This window comes from Tiliqua scincoides, chromosome 5 (assembly GCF_035046505.1).
Source record: "Tiliqua scincoides isolate rTilSci1 chromosome 5, rTilSci1.hap2, whole genome shotgun sequence".
In the NCBI taxonomy this organism is placed as follows: domain Eukaryota; kingdom Metazoa; phylum Chordata; class Lepidosauria; order Squamata; family Scincidae; genus Tiliqua; species Tiliqua scincoides.
This window is the reverse complement of record NC_089825.1, coordinates 101935078-101958526: the sequence shown is the minus strand read 5'-3', so window position 1 is coordinate 101958526 and position 23449 is coordinate 101935078. Positions and strand designations below refer to the sequence as shown.

At 43.5% G+C, this 23449-nt stretch overlaps 3 protein-coding genes and 1 pseudogene across 3 annotated transcripts; all 4 read left to right on the top strand.

Moving 5' to 3' along the window:
• Positions 1-1220: 1220 nt before the first annotated feature.
• On the top strand, positions 1221-2147 carry LOC136652697 (olfactory receptor 5AP2-like). Its single transcript, XM_066629619.1, has one exon. The coding sequence runs from the start codon at positions 1221-1223 to the stop codon at positions 2145-2147; it is 927 nt and encodes a 308-aa protein (XP_066485716.1).
• A 3300-nt stretch (positions 2148-5447) lies between these two features.
• Positions 5448-8911, top strand: LOC136652696 (olfactory receptor 11A1-like; annotated as a pseudogene).
• A 3445-nt stretch (positions 8912-12356) lies between these two features.
• On the top strand, positions 12357-13310 carry LOC136652695 (olfactory receptor 2AP1-like). The gene has a single exon (XM_066629618.1). It carries the CDS (start codon positions 12357-12359, stop codon positions 13308-13310), a length of 954 nt encoding a protein of 317 aa, XP_066485715.1.
• Positions 13311-14006: 696 nt separating this feature from the next.
• Positions 14007-19983, top strand: LOC136652694 (olfactory receptor 11A1-like). The gene is made up of 3 exons (XM_066629617.1): positions 14007-14013; positions 17358-17485; positions 19030-19983. Exons 1-3 carry the CDS (start codon positions 14007-14009, stop codon positions 19981-19983), a joined length of 1089 nt encoding a protein of 362 aa, XP_066485714.1.
• The last annotated feature ends 3466 nt before the right edge of the window (positions 19984-23449 follow it).

Below are 23449 nucleotides of genomic sequence, written 5' to 3'. Positions count from 1 at the left end.
AAGGAAATGATCAAGCCCAGGATATGCTGTCTTTAAGATGAGGAATTCTGTATACTCATTATCTGCAATGTGGTAAGCCTGATCCACAACCTGGGTAGCATATTCATACTTTTAAAAATGCTGATTTTCATGGTTAAGTTTCCATGTCCATATTCCATGATTGCATATTAGTAGATAAGAACACAGTACCACAAATTTCTCTTACACACAACCATAGCAAACCCCCTTTTAACAAATCTGTTTCCATGTTGTCAAATCAGAGGCATATGAATAGAATGGCATGCAGCAGGGTTTGCCAGGAGACCATTGGCAGGTGGGGCAAAGTCTGGCAGGATTGGGATCATGGGTTGTCCAGGTAGGCCGCTGGCCAGGGGCCCAGCCCATTTGGCTGGATTGACCCCTGAATGCTAGTACCAGTCATCGTGGTGGTACCTGATATCAGCTATTGTTGAGTTGAGTTTCACATGGGTGGCCCAGTGCAGGGCTGTATCCCAGGGGCCCCGTGATTCCAGCAATGAAGTCAGGGATTTGTCCCCCACTGTTAAGTACCGTCACAAAGTCTACTAGCCAACAGATACTCTTTCACTCCGTTTTCTGCTTAAACCATAATTCTTGAAAAACTCTTTTTCACTGTACTGATGCAATGCGTAACTCTGAAAGTCTTATTTCTTGAGAACAATCAAGGGATCACTACTGTAAAATTTCTTCTGTTTGACACCATTTAAAAACTGTAAGCGTGGGTTCCATGTTTTAATGCCACTTCTTCAGAAAGCCTCCCTCAAAGCAAGTAGGGCAAGACTCCTCTTAGACAAAACACAAATGAGTTGTATCCTTTCCCACATGTCTGACTCAAAGCCATGACTGGAACAAAAGGAGACAGGAAAGTGAAGTATTGCATTATTTGTGTGTCCAGTGTAGCATTTGAAACAGAGCATGCATTAGAGAACTGACAAGTTTCTTTATTAAAGTTCTACCAGTCACACTAAAACAAGAAACACTTTAAATCACTTGCAGCTCACATGTCCACACAGTTTCCTTTCTTGAGTTGCCACCATCGTGCAATCTGTAGTATCTTGGGACACTGTAAACCATGGGCAGATTTATAGTTCAAATGACATGTGCAGTGTAGACAAAATGGTTTACGTGGGCTTGATTGGGCAACCTTCAGTCATTAAGATGATTTTCTGATCATTGCTGCTGCTGTATAGATGCATCTGAACATGGGCCGAGAAGAGGAAAACCATACAGCTCCTGTGGTATTTATTCTCCTGGACTTTAACCATGATGAGCTACGCATTTTACTTTTCATATTGTTTCTACCGATCTATATTGTAACAGTGGCTGGGAATATCCTCATTGTTATTCTTGTGGTCCTTGATCAGCATCTTCATACCCCCATGTACTTCTTCCTGGGGAACCTGTCCTTCCTGGAGACCTGCTACAGCTCAACCATTATACCAAGGATGTTGGTCAGTTTTCTGAGTGGGGACAAAACCATTTCTGTCAATGGATGCCTTACACAATTCTATTTCTTTGGCTATCTTGCTACAACAGAATGCTACTTTCTTGCAGTGATGGCTTATGATCGTTATTTAGCCATTTGCAGACCATTGCATTACATGATGCTTATGAATGGCAGAATTTGTGTTCTTTTGATTGCTGTATCATGGGCAAGTGGATCATTTACTATCAGTGTTGTAATAGTCTTGGTATCTCAACTGGATTTATGTGAATCCAACAAAATTAACCATTTCTTCTGTGATGTGACCGCCATGATAAGACTCTCCTGTAATGATACCCATTTGATTGAAATGACCACTTTCATATTCTCCTCCATTGGTACCATGATCCCACTTCTCATAACCCTGACATCTTATGTTTGCATCATCAGAAGCATTTTGAGAATCCCATCCACCACTGGGAAACAGAAGGCATTTTCTACCTGCTCTTCACACCTCATTGTGGTTACTTGCTTCTATGGCTCCTTGATGGTGGTCTATATCTTACCAAATAAGAGTTCACTAAGTGACTTGAAGAAACTGTTCTCTCTGTTCTACACTCTGCTCACCCCCTTGGTCAATCCCCTGGTATATAGTCTGAGAAACAAAGAGGTGAAAGAAGCAATAAAAAAATTGTTAGAGTGGTAAAAAGAACTTATTAACAGTCAGATCCAAAATAAAACCCACCTCAGCCCCCCCCCCCCATAGATGCAGGCAAACGAAGGAAGTATTCACTGCATCCTATGGTGGGGGATAGTTGAGGATGTCTACTTGGTTAATGGAACTTTAGTTCATTTGCCCTGGGAAAGCTCCCTTACTCCCTATGGGAAATCTTGGTCCTACTATTTTGCTAGTGCAGGACCAAGGCATGTAAAGGCAGTAGAAAGAGGGATAGGATTTGGCTTTATGCACATGCTTCCAAATTTGGCCTCTCTTGTTCTTGCTCCCTCCCCACCCCCTCCTCACCCAGAAATTCCTCCCGCTCCCTGCCCCATTCTGACCTCTGCCTGCCACTGCCACCTTACCTTATGCTGATGCAGTGGGGCTGGGCTCTCAGATCACATATGCAGCCACTGCCGCCAGAGCTCATAGCACCTTTGCACAAAGTCTGGTGGGATCAAGTCACTTCTGACTGGATCCTATTGCATCTAGTGACAGAGCAAATGTTGTGCTAGTGGAGTATATACCTAGAACTGGGATAGGATACAATTTACATAGGAGGATTTACTTAGGATTAGGAGATGAAAACAATCCAAGTGTCATTACCATGAAGACATGAATGTTTTGCAATATCCAGTTATGAATACAATTTTTTAAAAATGCATTGTTGTAGATTATTCACGGACACAATGACCAGTCTTCCTCATCTACTACATGCATTCAACTTGCAAGGCTTTCAGCCACTGCCAAAATTATCAAGAGTCATTCTGACAACAGAACATATACACTTTTGGGTTCTCCTTCATCTCTGTATCCTTTTGTTAGAAAAGAAACAAATGCCTTCGTTTTGTAGTTTGGGACAACTGCATTTCAGAATTTAGCTCTGCCAAATACATGGAAAAATCAGAGCGGAATGGGATTGACATGTAGCAAGACAACTATTATGGTCACAAGAAACATAGGTCTTATTTACGGTGTTTTCTTTATTTTGTAGATATTAAGTTAGGTGGAAGAATTCTACATTCAGAACACCAAAATTTTTTTTAAAAAAGAAAACAAAACTGCATGGACATTTTGTATGGGCCTCATAAGACTTACTTCAAGTTATAATTCTAACAGAGTTGGTTGTGTCACATGGTGTCCTCCTACAAGCTTTGGGACTCTGCTAGTTCCCTCAGTGGGGAAGGAATCACTGTGCATTCATCACTTAGCAGAAATAGACGTTTCATTCTCCCTTCCACCACTGAAGTGAAAAGGACAATCTGAATAAATTGGTGTTTTGAAATATGTTGACCATGTTGCATTCCTCACTGGAGAGACTATAGCTCAGTTGCAAAGGGTCACTAGTTCCATTCTGGCCTCTCCGTTTATTCTGGCCCCACTTCCTTTCTCTGTTCCATAAAGCTGCTGCTTTAGCTATCCTATTGCAGATGCTACTCAAGCCAAAAATCCCTGCTTGATGCCGCTTACCCTGTGCCAATGCAAATACATTGCTGCACAGTTGGATAGGGATGTGTGTGTCTGTTTGTTCAGCCAGATTCACATTATTTTTCAACTTCAATTTTGCTAGTTGTTTTTCCCTAGTAATTGTCCTTTTCTCATTATATTGGGTTATATTGAGAATTTCCCTAGAGCAGTATTTCTCAGTGTGTGCTCTTTAGAGCCCTGGGACTCCCAAGACTATGGTAAAGAATATTAAGGGCTCTGGAGGCCAAAATGTTTGAAAACCACTACCCTAGAGTATATATCTCCTAACATATATCCCTCCCATAGTGATGACTGTGTTCCTCTCTCCTTCAATTATTATTGATGGTTAGAAGCTTCTAATAATCATCAATTTCCCTGATGATTTGGGAGTTGTCTTTTTTATATTCATCGCCCAGTATGTTCTTAAGGAAAATCAATTTATTTTGATGTTTATATAACCAACACATTCACTGTATTTGGCAAAAGAAGTGCAATAGACATATTCAGAATGCCTTCATGGCACAAGATTCCCAGGCCTTCAAATAAATCTTCTAAATGGAAGTATTTGCTTGCATTGCATGAAGGAGTGCCAATTTTATGATTTCTTCTACCTAACATGCATTAGTGAATGTGCTGATGGCTGTGTGCTGAAGGCTGAAGAAAATAGATGCCTTGAGAAATTATTTCCATGATCCAAACTTTTATACAAGAAAAAACAAAGAGCAAAGTATCAGGCCCAAGATGTGCTGTATTTAAGGTGAGGAATCCTCCATACTCATTATTACTAATATAATGGCGTAATCTACAATCTAGGTAACACAATTCAACTTTAAGGAATTGAACAGGTAGTAGATATATGTGAATAGAGGCACTGGGGCTTTCAGTAAGACCACTGGTGGTGGTGGTGGGCAGAGTTGTCCAGCTGGGGCATTAGCAGAAGTCTCACCTCTGACAAAAAGTTCCACAAGATAGTGATAACCCATGAATCTGATGGTGCTGCCAAATGTGCCATCCACCTCAGGTTTTCAGCAAGGCCCCAGTGTTGGTCATTTAAGCCAGAGATTTGTCCCACAGTGATGTCTCCACTCACAAATTCTTCCTAGCCAAGTCTTAGAGACTCTCTTTCACTCATGTCTCATCTAAAGCTAAGCTTCTGGCAATCTTCTGTGTCTCTGTACTGATGCCATGAGCAATTGACAGTTTCAATTCTTCACAGCAATTACAAGGAGAAAGAATACAATTACAAATTCAGGAGAAAACAAGTGTAAACCTATTGGACAGACCAATTTCAGATGGCCAATGTGGGTTGCATGTTTGAATGCTGCTTCTTAGAATGATTTTCAACCAGAGTGTTGTTTCACAGTGTGCCATGGATGGTGCGCAGGTATGCTGTGGGAGTTTGGGGGAGGGTTATTTATTAGCAGGACCATTTGGGGATGTGAGCCTCCCACCAGCAGCATGGCGTGCTTCGTCAATTGTAAAAAAAACAACACACCAATTCCGTGCCTTGACAGTTTTAGCAACTTGTCAGTGTGCAGTGAGATGAAAAAGGTTGAAAAAAGCTGACTTAGAAGAACCTCCCTATGTATAAAAAACAAGAACATTAAAGTATATAATTCTATGAAACTGTCTTAAAATGAAGTGATTCCTTCAGTCATTCCTATGATAACTTAATAATTTCTGCCGCTATTTAGATGCATCTGAACATAGAAGGGGAAAACCAAATGAATCCTGCAGCATTTATCCTCCTGGATTTTAACAACAATGATCTAAACATTTTATTTTTCATGCTGTTTCTACCTATCTATCTATATTGTAATTATGGTTGGGAACATCCTCATTGTTATTGTAGTGATCATTGACCAGCATCTTCACACCCCCATGTATTACTTACTGGGAAACCTGTCCTGCCTGGAGACTTGTTCCAGCACAACCATCATGCCAAGGATGCTGATCAGTTTTCTGAATGGGGACAAAACCATTTCTATTAATGGATGCATTGCACAATTCTATTTCTTTGGCTATCTCACAACAACAGAATGTTATTTTCTCGCAGTGATGTCTTACAATGGTTATTTGGCCATATGCAAACCATTGCATTACACGATGCTCATGATGGCAGGCTTTGCATTCTGTTAATTGGTGGGTCTTGGATAACTGGGACAGTAACTATCAGTGTCCTCATATCTTTGGTGTCTCAACTGAGTTTCTGTGGACCCAACAAAATTGACCATTTTTTCTGCGATTTGCCCCCAGTGCTAAGACTCTCCTGCAGTGATACCCATTCAGTTGAAATGACCACCTTCATATTATCTTCCATAGTCACCACAGTCCCACTTCTCATAACCCTGACATCTTATGTTTGCATCCTCAGAAGTATTTTAAGGATCCCATCCACCACTGGGAAACAAAAGGCTTTCTCTACCTGTTCCTTGCACCTCACTGTGGTTGCTTGCTTCTATGGCTCCTTGATAATTGTCCATGTGTTACCAAACATGAGTTCATTACATTATTTGAAGAAACCGTTCTCTCTGTTCTATACTCTGCTCACCCCACTTGTCAATTCCATTGTATACAACATGAGAAACAAAGAGGTGAAAGAAGCAATAAAGAAAACTGTTAAGAGAATGTATAGAAATAATTGAAATGGGGGGGAGGAGACTTTACCATTGACTAAATACCATTTAGAATATCTGACTATGGATGTGATCAATAAAAATGTATTTTGTCTAAAATGTCATCATGGATGTGAACTGGTAAAGGTTTGCATTGCTATAAATGATTTTTCCTGGCTTATTAAAGGTTTTCAATTCTGAGGGTTTTTGGCCACTGTGACAATCATGATGCATTTTTACGGAGTATACACCTTTTGATCACCAACCAGCTGTCTATTCTTTGACCTGACTTCATTTTGATCCAGCATTTGAAGAAGTTGAAATAAACACATTTCACATTTTACTTATCTAGCTACTAATGGATGATCATTGATTTAACACAAGGTGATGCATAGTTATTTTATTATTGTTCCCATGATACAACTTGCATGATGTCTAACAATGATAATTAAAATGCAATAAAAATAATAGTGATACAAAACCAATAAGAAAAGCAGAACATCCACTGGAGTAAATCATGAACAGAAACAAATAAAAACAATATGTTCAAGGTAATCCCAATCACCCAATTAAAGAGGTGGTCGCAGTTTGTTTGGCCTGGCATGGACACGAGAGTCCAGTCCCTCCCCAAGGGGGAGGTGAAAGGGGGCTGGCTCTGGCAGCCACAGCGGACCTTTAAAAGGGGACGAGACCCAGCCCTCTTCCTCCTTGTGCACGTGGGCACTGTGGGAATAGCATCAGTTGCTGCTCTCCGGCATTCTTGAGGACAGCGGCAGTGGGTGCTTCACAGCAGAATTTTGGATTGCGAGGTAGGGGGGGAGGGTCTGCCCGACTCATCCCCTTGGTTTGCCCTGCAGTTTTGGTTTCAATCCCTTGGCCCCCTTGCATGGCATTTTCCCCCAATTTTCCCACAGCGCCCAACATGCGGCATGCACCCCCCTCCCCCCTGTTTTGCCCATTGTCAGCACGTACATTCTCCGGGTGGGGGAATGCGTTGGCGGGTTATCGGGTCGCTCCGGGCACGGGCGGTGGGGGAACATCCATGTTTTTTCCCCTTTGGGGGTTATCCCCCCGCTGAGCTGTCGGGCTTCATCAGGTCCCCCTTCCAGGTGCGGCCTGAGGGGGGTGTGCGGCCGGGGGTGGGCTGATGGGGGTCTGGGCCTCGCTCACCCTGTTGAGGCTTTTTTACAGTATTGGTGCGCAATCGCTGCTCATGCGGGTTATACGGGAGAGTTTATCTGGCACTAACTGCATTTTCATCACTTCCCTTCCAGGTTAGCTCCTTTGTTCTTTGCTCAATCTCTCTTCAACATGCGTAGGTCTCAGCATAGAGCCAACCGCAAGGCGTCCGCTGCCGCATTGCCGGCTGGGAGCGCAGGGGCTCCTCCGGCGGGACAGGTGGTCCCCACGCCAGGTCTGGATAGCATAGCTGCACAGGTCATGGCATTACAAGGGGAGATGGTGCCTCCATCAGGTACTCCCCGAGTGGGGGGGCAATGCCCCGCCCGAGAAGCGGGCGTGCTCCTCCCTGTCCGATGTCCTGCAAGGGATTTTGGACAGGCTTACAGCCTTGGAGGGTAGCAGGCCGGCGACAGCGGTGACGCCAGCGGCAGTGGAGAGGCCTGCTACAGGCCCAGCTTTGACCCCTGCGAGAGAAGCTCCAGAGGCCTCTGCAGACAGCGATGCAGCAGTGGTGCCATCCATGTATGTTGCAGTTCCCAACCCCAACACGGGGGCCTGGGCCGGCAGGGGTGAGTATGAAGGGGGAGGCTTGGCGGGAATTGCTGAAGTCTGGGGAGGTTGCGCTGTTCCGCACAACCAGCGGGGGTGCCCAGGGTCTATAATTGATGGCCCAGAGGGGCAACCAGGTTTGCCTCACCCTTCATCTGTCTTGGCTGTGGCGGAGACTACGCAGCCCCGCTGCTTGTCAGTATCTATGCAGCTACTGGAAGGCAGACAGCCAGCCTCCCCATAGGGATGGGCTGCCCAGCATGCTGCATTTCAGCAGGGTGGTACAGCGTTGGCAGGGCTGTGTTGCATTCGGGCCCCGTGCAAGCGCAGGATGGCACCCAAGGAGCGAGTGCGCAGCTCTGGGTTGCACTGGGTTGCAGTGACAGGCGAGCTCCTGGCTGTGCAAGGGGATGGCTCTCCTCTCACGCTGTTCCAGTTTCGGGCAATTTTCTCACGAGCACTGGGGGTTTTAGGGCTGCAGCCTAGGGAGTTTGGCTTGCACTCCCTCCGCATTGGTGCAGCCTCTGCAGCAGCTGTGTTAGGGCTGTCAGGGGAGGACATACAAAGGATAGGTTGTTGGCGTTCATCAACCTACAGGCGCTACGTGTGCAAATGACGTGTATAGTGGCTGGCAATACCCCATCTGTGGGGGGAGCAGCGTAAAAGGGGATGCCTTGCAATAACATCTCTGTTTTTCATCTTGCAGGACGCAATGGGAGCCCGATACGCGTGTTAATCTGCGGCCACTCCATTATCTTTTGGGCCCGCAAGAGGGCGGCTGCTAACCCCCTCGGATCGAATCTGGGCCTCGGCCCGGCAGTGCAGGTTGCTTGGTTAGCCAAGAGGGGCATGAGATGGGGCCAGCTGCTGCCCGCGTTGATGGAGTTCCTGAATGTGAACCCCACCGGACATTTTGGTGCTCCACCTGGGCGAAAATGACCTGTGCAGGATGTCCGGTCTGGCTCTGGTGAACAGAGCTCATGAGGACATCACCACCCTTATGGGTTGGCTGCCAGAGACCACCTTGGTTTGGTCGGATTTCTTGCAGCGTCGTGTGTGGCGGGGGGCTTTCTGCTGCGCCAAGGTTGAGAGGATGTGCAGGAAAGTTACCAGGAGCATTGGCAACTTGGTGTCTCGCGCTGGTGGCAGGGTAGTCATGCATCCTGCGATTGTGTTCTCGCTACCTTACATGTATAGGGGCGATGGTGTTCATTTGTCGGAGGGAGGTGCAGACATCTTTCTTAAGGACCTGCAGGATGGCCTTAAGTCGCTTCTGCCCCTGTTTGGGAGCGGGGGGGTCAAGCACTAGGCTGACCCCTGCTTGTGGCAGGTGGTGCGGGTTAGGAGGCGTGAATGGGACTTTGGCATGCACCTTCAGGCGGCATAGGCAGGGCAGAACCTTATTTCAGTCCTCAGGGGCTTGGCGGCACGAGGACGTAGACGGGGCCCTGGCTGGGACCGCGGAGCACACCTCAGAGGCTCAGCGGCTCAAGGTGGCGCAGTCTGCAGTCCGGCTGCCTTCCCCGTAAGGGATAGACATGGATGAGACGCGCCATCCCAGCAGCGGGGCGGGACTCGGAGTCGGGTGCATGCCTGCCTGGGGGCAGAGGTTTCTGGTACCGCCCAGAGGTCCCTCCCGCACCACAGGGGCTTTCGCTGCCTCGGATGCTGCAGGTCTCAGCCTTTGCTCCTCTTGTTTATGTACAATAAAGTGGCCCTTTCTTCCATATCCGTTGTCTCGAGTGTTAATTGGACAGTGCGGAAACAAATGAATCTTGGCTCCACTTTTAAATGAAAGCGGGGATCTGGCCAAATTCTGCAGAGAGTAGATTCCACTTGTATTATGCCACTACCAAGAAGACTCAGATCCAGGGAAAAGAGCCATCTCCCCAGTTCACGCCATTTAGACATGTCAATGGTGCAATGGAGGACAGGGAGAACACAGTCCATAACATACTCTACTCCCAAACTGTATAGCCTATATAGTATAGGTTACAGAGGCAAACATCAGTGCTGTGTCATCAGCATTGTCATAACCATCCAAATCAGAAGGAGGGAGAGATGCACCATTAGAAGCAAGGTTTCTTCTTTGAATTGAGATTCAGAAAGACACTGATGATACTGGAACAATTATCTGAACAGATATCAGGCAGCCTCATCAATGGCCCAATCCTATCCAACTCCTGTGCAGCAATGCAGTGGCACCAGTGTATCTTCTGCTGAATCTTATGGGGGAATTTTGGCTTCAGGAAGACCCTCAGGGTAAGGGGACCTTTGTCTCTTTGCCCTGGGGTAAGCCGCAGCAGCTGCTATGAAATAACTCTGACTGTGCCAGCTCAAGCACTGGCACAAATTAGAATTGATCCAGGAAGGCGAATCAGGCCCTCAAAGTGGGTTTAGATTTGATGCACTAATTTTTTTGCCCAGCTTTTCAGCCATTTCAATTCCATGTAAATATTGCATTTTTTTCCTTCAGCAATTGTCTTTCTTCTCATTATCCAATTATCTCCCTTGAGTATATTGCTTCCATTAAACATTTACTATGTTCCTCTCTCCTTTGATGACTTTTAATGATTAAAAGTTTATACTATAGTCTCTAATGTCCTTGATGTTTTGGAGTTTTCTTTATTAACTCCCTACTGAGTTATTTAAGCTGATTAGTTGATTTGGAAGTTTTTTATAGTCCAGAAAGTCACTGTGTTCACCAAAGATAGGTACATTCAGCATTGTTTTGGAGCACAAGATTGCCAGTATTTCAAGGAAATCTTCTGAATGGAAGCATTCATTGGCTGAAGGAGTATGAGTTCTATGATGAATTTTATATGTTGCATGAGAAAGAAAACAAAATGATCAAGTGGAAGATGTGTTGTCTTTAAGGTAACGAATCCTGAATACTAATCATGGCCAAAGTTCTGGCCTGATCCACAATCTACCTAACTTGTTTAGCGTTTGGAATGTTTTGTTTGAACTACTTAAGGGTGCAGTTTCATAAAGTAATATATTAGGCAGTAGAGGTACGTGAGCAAGGGGCACACGATGGAGCATAGATGAAGGCCATTGAAAGGAGAGGTGGAAGAGTCAAGCAGGAGGAACTTCAAGGGTCATACAGGTGGGACACTAGCTGAGGGCCCATCAGAGTACCCACCTGAATGGACTGACCACTAAGTCCTGAGTACTGCTGATAGTGCCCAGTTTGCCATCAGTGTGTATCTGAGATATAGGATGGACAACCCAGTGCAGTGTTTTGCCTAGCAACCTGGTGCCAGCGTTGAATTCTGGGAGCTGTCTCCATCACAAAGTTTTCTGGGCAATTTTGTACAAATTATCTTTTGCTCAGGTCTTTCCTTGAACTTTTTGGGAGATCACTATGGCTACAGTCCTATACACACTTTCCTGGGAGTAACTTCATAGAACCCAATGGGACTTACTTCTGAATAGCGTAGGATTGCACTGTGTCAGTATAGTAACACACTAACCGAAAACATCTCTTTTGGACACCCCATTTTCACATGTGCAAAATATTTACCTTTATATTTATTTGTATTCACTGTAGAATTTTTAAATGTCTTTCAATAGTTTGTAAGCCTCCTTGGGTGCCCTTTGGGGAGAAAGGTAGGCTAAAAATTGAATAAATAAATGCTAACCTTATCAAAATCAAATAAAGCAATAGAAACACATTTCAGTAGCAAAACAAGTAAAAGCAAAACTCTTTTATGCAATTTAATCCAACTCTTGCAAATGCAAAAAAAAAAAAAACCCAAACATGGTCCTCAGAGGTGATGAAGTGAATGGCACAGTAGTGAAAAAGGCCAGTGAGGGGGATGCATTAGCTTGCATGGCTAGCTAATTCATTCCAAATGAAACATGCTTTAGAGAAATGGGCACACTCCTTTATGAGACTTACATCAGCCACACAAAACCGGAAGCACAAATCACTTGCACTGTGTATAACTGTGTGATATAAGCCCCAAGCCTAACCAATTTTCCAGCTCTGACATAGCTGTGCCAGTGGGGCATGTGCTGCATCGTGCAGTTGAAGGGCGGTCACGGAGGCTTCCTCAAGGTAAGAGAATGTTTGTTCCCTTACCTTGGAGCTGCATTGCCTTTACCTTGGTGCTGGAAAGTTGTTTAGGATAGCACCTGTAGTCACACAGTTACGATTTTGAGTCACCACCATCATGCAGTCTCTGGCATCTTTGAAACTTACAAACTACAAAGCATACAGTTTTATTTTCAAATCCTGCTGGTGATGTAGCCAATATACACCTTATGGGGGCTTGTTTCCTGTTGAAAGCTTGTTTCAGCAGCCTTTCTTGAACTAAACTGACTCCTGCAGTCATGACTAAACTCTAATGATTTCGGCATAATTTCTGCTGTGATTTAGATGCATCTGAACATCAACACACAAGAGGAAAACCAAACTGCTCCTGTGGCATTTATCCTCCTGGACTTTAACAATGAGGATCTACACATTTTGCTTTTCATATTGTTTCTACCGATCTATATAGTAACTGTGGCTGGAAATATGCTCATTGTTATTCTCGTGCTCCTTGATCAGCATCTTCACACCCCCATGTATTTCTTCCTGGGGAACCTATCCTGCCTGGAGATTTGCTACAGCTCCAACATCACACCAAGAATGTTGGCCAGTTTTCTGAGTGGGAACAAGACCATTTCTATTATTGGCTGTTTTCTTCAGTCATATTTCTTTGGCTGTCTTGCAGCGACAGAATGTTACTTTCTCGCAGCGATGTCTTACGACCGTTATTTGGCCATATGCAAACCTTTGCATTACGTCATGCTCATGAATGGCAGAATTTGCATACTGTTAATTGGTGGGTCTTGGATAATTGGATCACTACCCCTCAATGTCTTGATATCCTTGGCGTCCCAGTTGCATTTCTGTGAAGCTAACAAAATTGATCATTTCTACTGTGATTTGAATTTAGTAATAAGACTCTCTTGCAGTGATACCCACTTGGTTGAAATGGTGTCCTTTGTTTTCTCTGCCATTCTCACCATGCCCCCATTTCTCATAACCCTGACCTCTTATGTTTACATCATCAGAAGCATTTTAAAGATTCCATCCACCACTGGGAAACAAAAGGCTTTTTCGACCTGCTCCTCACACCTCATTGTGGTTGCTTGCTTCTATGGCTCCTTGATGATTGTGTATGTCTTACCAAACATGAGCTCATTACATTATTTGAAGAAATTGTTTTCTCTGTTCTACACTCTGCTGACCCCCTTGGTCAATCCTATTGTATACAGCTTGAGAAACAAAGAGGTGAAAGAAGCAATAAAGAAAACTGTCAAGAGAATGTATAGAAATAATTGAAGTGGGGGGGGGGGAGACTTAACTACCATTGACTAAATACCATTTAGAATATCTGATCATGGATGTGATCAATAAAAATGTATTTTATCTAAAATGTTATCAAGCATGCATGGATGAGAACTGGTAACAGTTTGCATTCATATAATTGATTTTTTTTCTTAGCTTATTAAAGGCTTTCAATTCTGAGGGTTTTTGGCCACTGTCACAATCATGGTGCATTTTTACAGATTATACACCTTTTGATCAACAACCAGCTGTCTATTCTTTGACCTGACTTCATTTTGATCCAGCATTTGAAGAAGCTGAAATAAACACATTTCACAGTATAACTTATCTCAGTAAATTGGATGTAACGGAGCAAAGGGATTGTCATGCAACAGTAGTGATACTGACAGTCTTCGTGAACAGATATCTTAGGGGGTTTATATATATTCATTTATGTATAGAAGAATTGTATGTTCCAAACAGGAAAAGACAATAGGGAGCAGAGGTCTTCAACATTCTTTCCAGAGGGAATCCTTTCTACGTTGGACTGTTTACACTGCAGAACATTCTGGGATATTTTCTGTAGCCCACACAAAGGGTGCTGGATTTCCCTGTTGAGTTTCAACATCATCTGTGTAACTGAGAATGAGCCCAGAAATACACACAAATTAACCAGCTCCTGCTCTTGTGTATTAACAAGGAAGATCAGTAATGACAGGTGAGGTGTCTTTTCATGAAGTTCTCTATCATTTTGGATCTTCTAATTCAGCAATGTCTGATGAGATTTTGAGGAATCCCAAATGGGGAAATCAGTACAATTGGCCATTTGTTAACTCCACGTAAACAATTATAACTGAACTCCCAAAGAAAATTAATACATGGACACTTGGTTTGTGGGCATAGCTAATGGCTACTCTCAGGAATTTGGTCATTTTGACTAGTGTGGATGGGATAATCACTATTGCTTTACTTATCTAGCTACTAATGGATGATCATTGACTTAACACAAGGTGATGCATAGTTATTTTATTATTACTCCCATGATGACAACTTGCATGTTGTCTAACAATGATAATTAAAATGCAATAAAAATAATAGTCATGTCAAATCAATAAGGAAAGCAGAACATCCACTGAACATAAGAACATAAGAACAGCCCCACTGGATCAGGCCATAGGCCCATCTAGTTCAGCTTCCTGTATCTCACAGCAGCCCTCCAAATGCCCCAGGGAGCACACCAGATAACTGGAGTAAATCATGAAAGGAAACAAATAAAAACAATATGTTCAGGGCAAATGAATCTTGACTCCACTTTTAAATGAAAGCGGGGATCTGGCAAAATTTTGCAGAGAGTGGATTCCACGTGTATTATGCCACTACCAAGAAGACTCAGATCCAGGGAAAAGAGCCATCTCCCCAGCTCACTCCAATTAGACATGTCAACGGTGCAAAGGAGAACAGAGAGAACGCTCTTTACACTCTCACATGATACCAGAACCAGGGGACATCCACTGAAATTGAGTGTTGGGCGGGTTAGGACAGACAAAAGAAAATATTTCTTTACTCAGCGTGTGGTCGGTCTGTGGAACTCCTTGCCACATGATGTGGTGCTGGCGTCTAGCCTAGATGCCTTTAAAAGGGGATTGGACAAGTTTCTGGAGGAAAAATCCATTATGGGGTACAAGCCATGATGTGTATGTGCAACCTCCTGATTTTATGAGGTCTCTTGTTATCCGGTGTGCTCCCTGGGGCATTTGGTGGGCCGCTGTGAGATACAGGAAGCTGGACTAGATGGGCCTATGGCCTGATCCAGTGGGGCTGTTCTTATGTTCTTATGTTCTTAACGCACTCCTTAACATAATCTACTCCCAAACTGTATAGCCTATACAGTATAGGTTATAGAGGTCAACTGTGGTCATCAGCATTGTCATACCCATCCAAATCTGGAGGAAGGAGAGATGCACCATTAGAAGCAAGGTTTCTTCTTTGAACTGAGTCTCAGAAAGACACTGATGATACTGGAACAATTATCTGAACAGGCCTATAGCCAGGGAGACAGTCCAGGGACAGACTGCACTTGTTCCCGGTGTGGAAGGGATTGTCACTCCCGAATCGGCCTTTTCAGCCACACTAGACGCTGTTCCAGAACCACCATTCAGAGCTCGATACCATAGTCTTTTGAGACTGAAGGTTGCCAACATGATAGCTGAACAGGTATCAGGCAGCCTCATCAATGGCCCATTCCTATCCAATTACTGTGCAGCAATGCAGTAGCATCAGTGTGACTTCTACTGAATTTTGAGTGCTGGAAGTCTCCTCAGTGGCATCACTAAGGTTGTGTTACCCAGTGCAGGAGGCCAGCGTGTCACCCCCATGCAGTGGACGGGGCAACACCCTACCCCATTGCCCCACCCCCACTGATTTTTGGCTGTACTTTTTGATAGAACCCAGATATTTCAACGTGGTTTGTTTCATTGCATTCTGCATGAAATTGCACATTGATTGATATATAACATGATGGTATTATTCCTCCACAGTTTGGAGGAATCACTAAATTTTAGTGATTTTAGTCACTAGTGGTGTCCCCCTAAAAAGAGTGTCAACTTACTAACACCTTATTGCAGCAGTTCTCAAACATTTAGTACTGGGACCCACTTTTTAGAATGACAATCTGTCCAGGACCCTCCAAAAGTGATGTCATGGCTGGAAGTGACATCATCAAGCAAATTAAAAAAAGATAATTATAAATAATTAAAGTAAAACAAATAATTAAATAAGGGGAAGGCAGCCCTGTTCCACCAAGTGAATTTTCTCTGTAGTTTGCCTTCAGTACCCCCACCCTAAAAAAAAAATCAGGAAGGTTTCCAGCCCTACCCAGTGCCCAGTTCAATTTAACTTCTTCTGTTTAAACCAGATCACTGCCAGGATCCACCTGGCTTTGCAAGTCTGAAAAAGAAAAAAGTTCACCTTATCAGATGAAGCCTCTGCTTTTATCCTTTTTCCGGGGGGGGGGGGGGGGCTGCCTTTTGGAGCATTTATTGAGTTCCTCTTTCATCAGATTGGGACCATTCTGGTGGCCTCACTTTCCCCTTTGCCTGACTTGACCAGCAGCCAAGACACATTTGCTGACTTGCGAGTAAATGCAACCATGTGGCTTAGTTTTACTTTCCATAGGGTTCAATACATTAGTCAACATGGAGGAGGGATATCCTTCTCGAGTGTTTTATGGGGGCTGTGTTCATTGCATCAGGACCATTCTGGTGTCATTGGATTCCACTTAGCCTGCCATTTCCGATGGACTAAGGCAAGTTCGCCTACTCACGACTAAATGTGCAATACAGATGAGTTTTGTTTCCACAGGGCTCCATGCATTTTTTTGTTTTCCATTTTTTTTGTCGTAACTTTTGATAGAAAGGAGATATTTCACTCCAATTTTTTCCGTTGCATTCTGCTGTAAATTCCATATTCAACGGCATATGACATGATGGTATTATTCCTAACCACCACAATTTTAGAGCGTCAATCCCCCCCAGTGTGCGTCACCCCCCACATGCATTATCTGGTGTGGTCCGCACTCCCCTGCACCCTGATAGCGACTCCACTGCCTCAGAATAAGGGGATCTTTGTCTCTTTACCCTGGAGTAAGCCCCAGCAACTGCTATGGGGCAACATGGACTGTGTCAGCTCAATCACTGGCACAAATTTGAGTTGATCCAGGAAGGCAGAACAGGCCTGGAAAGTGGGTTTAGATTTGGTGCGCTAATTTTTTTGCCCAGCCTTTCAGCCATTTCAATTCCATGTAAATATTGCATTTTTTTCTTCAGCTATTGTCTTTTTCTCATTATCCAATTATCCCCCTTGAGTATATCGCTTCTATTAAACAATTACTATGTTCTTCTCTCCTTTGATGACTATTAATGATTAAAAGTTTCTACTATAGTCTCCAATGTCCCTCATGTTTTTGTGTTTTCTTTATTAACTCCCCACAGTTATTAAAGCTGAGTAGTTGATTTGGATGTTTATATAGTCCACAATGTCACGGTATTCAACATTTCTTTGTAGCACAAGATGGACAGTGTTTCAAGAAAAATCTTCTGAATGGAAGCATTCATTGGAAGAAGGATTATGAGTTCTATGATGAGTTCTATATGTTGCATGAGGACGAAAAGCATGATAAAGAAGTCTTTAAGGTAACAAATCTTGTATACTGATCATGACCAAAGTTCTGGCCTGATCCACAATCTCCATAAATTGTTTAGAGTTTGGAATGTTCTGTTTAAACAACTTAAGGGTGCAGTTTAATAAAGTAATAGAATAGGCAGTAGATGTAGGTGAACAAAGGGGCATGTGATGGAACACAGAGGAAAGCCATTGAAAGGAGAGGTGGAAGAGTCAAGCAGGAGGAACATCAAGGGTTACACAGGTGGGACACAAGCTGAGGGTCCATCAGAGGACCCATCTGGCTGAATTCACCACAGAGTACTGCTGATAATGCCCAAATTGACATCAGTGGGTTGCTGATATATACTACAGGCAACCCAGTACAGTGTTTTGCCCAGAATCCCAAGCAACCTGGTGCCAGCATTGAATACAGGGAGCTGACTCCATTGGAAAGTTTTCTGGGCAATTTTGTACAAATTATCTTTCACTCAGCTCTTTCCTTGAACTTTCTTGGAGACCACTATGACTACAATCCTATACATATTTTCCTGAGAGTAACTCCATAGAACACAATGGTACTTACTTTTGAATAACCATGCATAGGATTGCACTGTGTCACTATAGTAACACACGAACAGAAAACATCTCTTGTGGACACCACATTTTCACAAGTGAAAAATATGTTTACATTTATATTTATTTGTATGCACCTTAGAATTTTTAAACATATTTCAATAATTTGTAAGCCTCCTTTGGTGCCCTTCAGGGAGAAAGGTAGGCTAAAAATTGAATAAATAAATAAATGCTAACCATATCAAAATCAAATAAAGCAAGAGAAACACATTTCAGTAACAAAACGAATAAAAGCAATATTCTTTTATGCAATTTAAGCCAACCCTTCTTGAAGCTAATGCAAAAAAACCCCAAACATGGTTCTCAGAGGTCATGAAGCGAATGGAGCTGCAGTGAGAAGGTCAGTGAGGTGTTGAATTAGCTTGCATGGCTAGCTAATTCATTCAAAACGGAACACACATTAGAGAAATGGGTACACTCCTTTATGAGAGTTACACCAGCCACACAAAATGGGAAGTACAAATCACTTGCACTGTGTATAACTGTGTGATGCAGGCCCCAATCCTCACAAATTTTCAGCTCTGACATAGCTGTGCAAATGGGGCATGTGCTGCATCTGGCAGTTGTGGGGCAGTCACGGAGGCTTCCTCAAGGTAAGAGAATGTTTTTTTCCCCTTACCTTGGAGCTGTATTGCCTTTACCTTGGTGCTGGAAAGTTGTTTACACCTGTGGTGCTGGAAAGGATTACACCTGTAGTCACACAGTTACCCTTTTCGAGTCACCAACATGATACAGTCTCTGGCATCTTTGAACCTTCTGAATTCAGAGCGTACACAGTTTTATTTTCAAAACATGCTGGCAATGTAGCCAATATGTACCTTATGGGGGCTTGTTTCCTGTTGGAAGCTTGTTTCAGCAGACAGCCTTTCTTGAACTAAACTGCCTCCTGCAGTCATGACTAAACTCTAATGATTTTGGTATAATTTCTGCTGTGATTTAGATGCATCTGAACATCAACACACAAGAGGAAAACCAAACTGCTCCTGTGGCATTTATCCTCCAGGACTTTAACAATGAGGATCTACACATTTTGCTTTTCTTATTGTTTCTGCCCATCTATCTTGTAACAGTGGCTGGAAATATGCTCATTGTTATTCTTGTGGTCTTTGATCAGCATCTTCACACCCCCATGTATTTCTTCCTGGGGAACCTATCCTGCCTGGAGATTTGCTACAGCTCTAACATAATGCCAAGAATGTTGGCCAGCTTTCTGAGTGGGAAGAAAACCATTTCTATTATTGGCTGTTTTCTACAATCATATCTCTTCGGCTGTCTTGCAGCAACAGAATGTTGCTTTCTCGCAGCAATGTCTTACGACCGTTATTTGGCCATATGCAAACCTTTGCATTACGCCATGCTCATGAATGGCAGAATTTGCATTCTGTTAATTGGTGGGTCTTGGATAATTGGATCACTACCCCTCAATGTCTTGATATCCTTGGCGTCCCAGTTGCGTTTCTGTGAACCTAACAAAATTGATCATTTCTACTGTGATTTAAATTTAGTAATAAGACTCTCCTGCAATGATACCCACTTGGTTGAAATGGCGTCCTTCATTTTCTCTGTCATTTTCTCAATGCCCCCACTTCTCATAACTGTGACCTCTTATGTTTGCATCATCAGAAGCATTTTAAGAATCCCATCCACCACTGGGAAACAAAAGGCTTTTTCGACCTGCTCCTCACACCTCACTGTGGTTGCTTGCTTCTATGGCTCCTTGATGATTGTGTATGTCTCACCAAACATGAGCTCACTGCGAAATTTGAAAAAAATGTTTTCTCTGTTCTACACATTGCTGACCCCCTTGGTCAATCCTATTGTATACAGCTTGAGAAACAAAGAGGTGAAAGAAGCGATAAAGAAAACATTCAAGTTGATTAACAGAGTTTATTGAAATTTAAGTGCTGGGTCGAAGGAAAACTTCCATACCCTTAGTATTATAATATGAATGCTTTACAGTTTGTAATTACTAAAGGTGTTTGAAAACAATGTTATTTACCTTACTTATCATGTTGTAAGCCCCTTATGTTCAGTAAGACTTAGTTTAGCAGTGTCAAACAAAAGGATCATGGGATGAATGTGTCCCCCAAAACAATTTATCCAGTCCCTGTTAAAATTGGGCCCTCTCATATTTTGAAAACAAAATGAACAAAATTTGCACATTTTCTCTTCTGATTTGCAGCTAATGAGTTTTTGCATGACAACTTCTTCGTCCTAGCGATTTTCCCACGTCAGTGAAGGGTCCGCTGTTCTGCAAGCTGCATGCCATTTGGCACAGTCCAGGGGTGATATTGAGTGCCCTCATATCTTCTTTCAACAGGTCGAGCCACCGCTTCTTCAGTCTTCCTCGTGGACGGCGTCCAGTTGGAGATAGTCAATACCATCAGGCCACCATCTGCTTTCAGGCCACCATCTGCTTAAGCCATTTCTGCCCAATGTTGCATATATGCAACAGGGACCAAATGTGTACACCTGTCAGCCAAGCAAAAATGGGTTGATGATGTCATTTCTGCCCCTCAGCAGGCACCATGAATGCTAATTTTGGCCCTCTGTAGGAAACAAGTTTGACATTCCAGTCTTAGGGCCCAATCCTAAGCTGTGCACACTGGCTCACCGCTGGCGTGCACTCTCATAAATGCCATTTGTGGGGATTAATGCCAGCTGAGCACTGGAGCTGGCCCAGCATGAGCCTACGCTGGGTTAGTGCCAGTGGGAGGCCAGTGATCCACCACCAGGCGCTCCTCGTGAAGTGCCTGGTGGTGGAGAGGTATGATGGGGCAGGGGGAAGCAGAAAGGAGGCATTCTAGGGCAGGCAGAGGATGAGGGAAGGCATGATGAGGGAAGAAGCTGGGCAGGAGGGAGCAGGACCAGTGGTGCTCAGTTGCATCAGATCTGGAGCTCCTCACCCTGGTTTGATCTGTATGTTTGGTAAAAGCACATCCCTGATTGTCCCATGTGCATCATTGCCTCAGTAAAGTCATTCATTCATGTAAGTTCTATCTCTCATGTGTTAATTTATGTAAATTTGTTCAAATTTTAAAATTAAATTAATTAATTAATTAAAAAATTAATTTAATTAATTAATTAAAAAATTAAAAAAATTAATTAATTAAAAAATTAAAAAAATTAATTAATTTTTAATTAATTAATAAAGTAAATTAATTATTTTTTTCCTGACCCCCAACACAGTGTCAGAGAGATGATGTGGCCGTCCTGCCAAAACATTTGGGCACCCCTGCTATGCAGGAGTTTGTACTGCCAGGCTCACTCTCAGTTACACTAGAGCAGAGGTTTTCAACAGGTGTGCCGCGAATGGGCCTCAGATGTGCTGCAGGGTGAGCGGAGACAGACAGCAGTGGTGCTGGGAAAGAAGCAGCCGCCTGGAGCCTCATGCAGCAGCATAAGTAGAAGAAGCAGCCTACAAAGAGGCCAGACATGACCACTTTGTACCTCATGCTGTGGTACACTTAGAAGAACCTGCTGGAAGCTGCTGCTTTGAAGCTCAAGCCCAGTGTGCGGCTCAAAGCAGTGGTGGCTGCTGCTGGCACCTCAGGATAGAGGCATGCTGAAGTGAGGAGCAGGGGGAGAGCAAGAGAGATGTTGAGGACGTGTGAGGGAAAGAAATCCATGAGGCACTTCTCCCAACTGAACAGGGCACAGGACTTGGTTGGTGGGAGCTTCCTCTGGTGGAGGGCATTCCAGTGGAGGCTTGGCTCAGCCTCCAGGTCACTCGTTTTTCCACTGCTGAGGCTTTTACATCATTGACAACCTATGAAGGGGACAGAAGTAGCCAATTTATGCCTCACACAGCAGCAGCTTCCGGCTGCTAATTCTGATTCATTATCATGAAATAATTTAATCGTAGTGATTAAATTAACTACTAATTAAATTGATTTAATTGCATTTATTAATTGGAATGCAGTACTTTAATGTAATTTAAAAAAAAAACTGATGGTGTGCCTTGACAATTTTAGCGCACTGTCAGTGTGACTTGAGTTGAAAAGGGTTGAAAATTGCGGCACTAGATGATGCTGAGAACTCGAAACGTAGCCAGTCCCTGGTCCAGGCACAGAAAAATGACCCAGAATCCTTTGCAGGGGCTGCATGGAAGGCAGGAAGGTGTGAAATGGACTCTCTCGGGTGAAAATTTCAAAACCACTGCACAATATTGCTTTTTTGTTCTTCTACCTGCACAAATACATACAAAAATGATATCGATCTTTACCTTTAAGATTCATCTTTATTACAGCTGCAGATGTTAGTATTGTTATACATACATGCCATTGCTCTACAGTTTATTGTAAGTACCCAAAGGCTAAAGGCATTTGTTTATATTATTTCAAATATTTAATTTATTTTATTTTTCACATATTTATACTGCCTTTACTCCAAGTAGCTCAGAGAGGTGTACATGGTTCCTTCCCTCCTTTTGTCCTCACAACAACCCTGGGAGGATGGTTAGACTGAAAGATAGTGACTGGTGCCCAGAAAGTTTCATGGCTGAATGGGAATTATGGACCTGGATCTTCCAGGTCTGTCCAACTCCAGAAGCACGACACCATCCTGGCTCTCAAATAACAAACAAACAAACAAACAAACAAACAAACAAACAAACAAACAAACAAACAAACAAACAAACAAACAAGGACATTTGCTCCATTCTTAGGCAAAGAATATATAGCTGATTGTTGATCCAGAAGTGTTTAGTTCAGACTTTCTCAAATCTCTTGGGAGTTTGAGAACCGAGTTAAGTGTGTGTGGGGGAGGGGCAAAGATAGAGATGTGATCTCCAGGAATGCACCCACAACAGAGACAGGGTTTTTTCTACTTACCTGCAGCTGGCAATGGAGTCCTGGGGGGTCCAGGGAACCCACAGAGCCCTCCAAAGGGCTCCCCGTGCCTTCAAACATCTAAATATAGCCCAAAAAAGGGCACAAAAAAGGGAAACAGATTCACGACAAAAACAGAACGTGCCCTTTTTTGCTATTTTTAGATGTTAGGAGGTTTAGGAAGCCCTACGGAGGGCTCCCTGAACCCCTCAGGACTCAGGTGGTGGCTGGTAAGTAGAAAAAAAACCCTCTTGTCCCTGGCAGCAGCACATTCCTGGGAATTGCGTCACTGCCTTTGCCCTTCTTCCACCCCTTCAGGGGCCTGAGGCAGGGCTTCTCAGGCTGGGATGTTCCATCATCCCAGTATGAGAACCTCAGGCTTAGTATGATTGCAAGAATGCTGCCTGATTGTTGCTGAAGGTCCGTATTTGCATCCACTGAAACTGTAACCATGTAGGTCATTGAATCCATGTTGAACATTCAGAAACAAATGTGTTTTTAATTATCATATTGATCATCAGATATTGTAAT

Excerpts from the sequence above, each read along its gene's own strand:
- LOC136652697 (XM_066629619.1), top strand. The coding sequence starts at position 1,221 with ATGGGCCGAGAAGAGGAAAACCATACAGCTCCTGTGGTATTTATTCTC.
- LOC136652695 (XM_066629618.1), top strand. The coding sequence starts at position 12,357 with ATGCATCTGAACATCAACACACAAGAGGAAAACCAAACTGCTCCTGTG.
- LOC136652694 (XM_066629617.1), top strand. Across the intron at positions 17,486-19,029 it reads ATGATAAAGAAGTCTTTAAG|ATGCATCTGAACATCAACAC; the intron begins GTAACAAATCTT and ends GCTGTGATTTAG.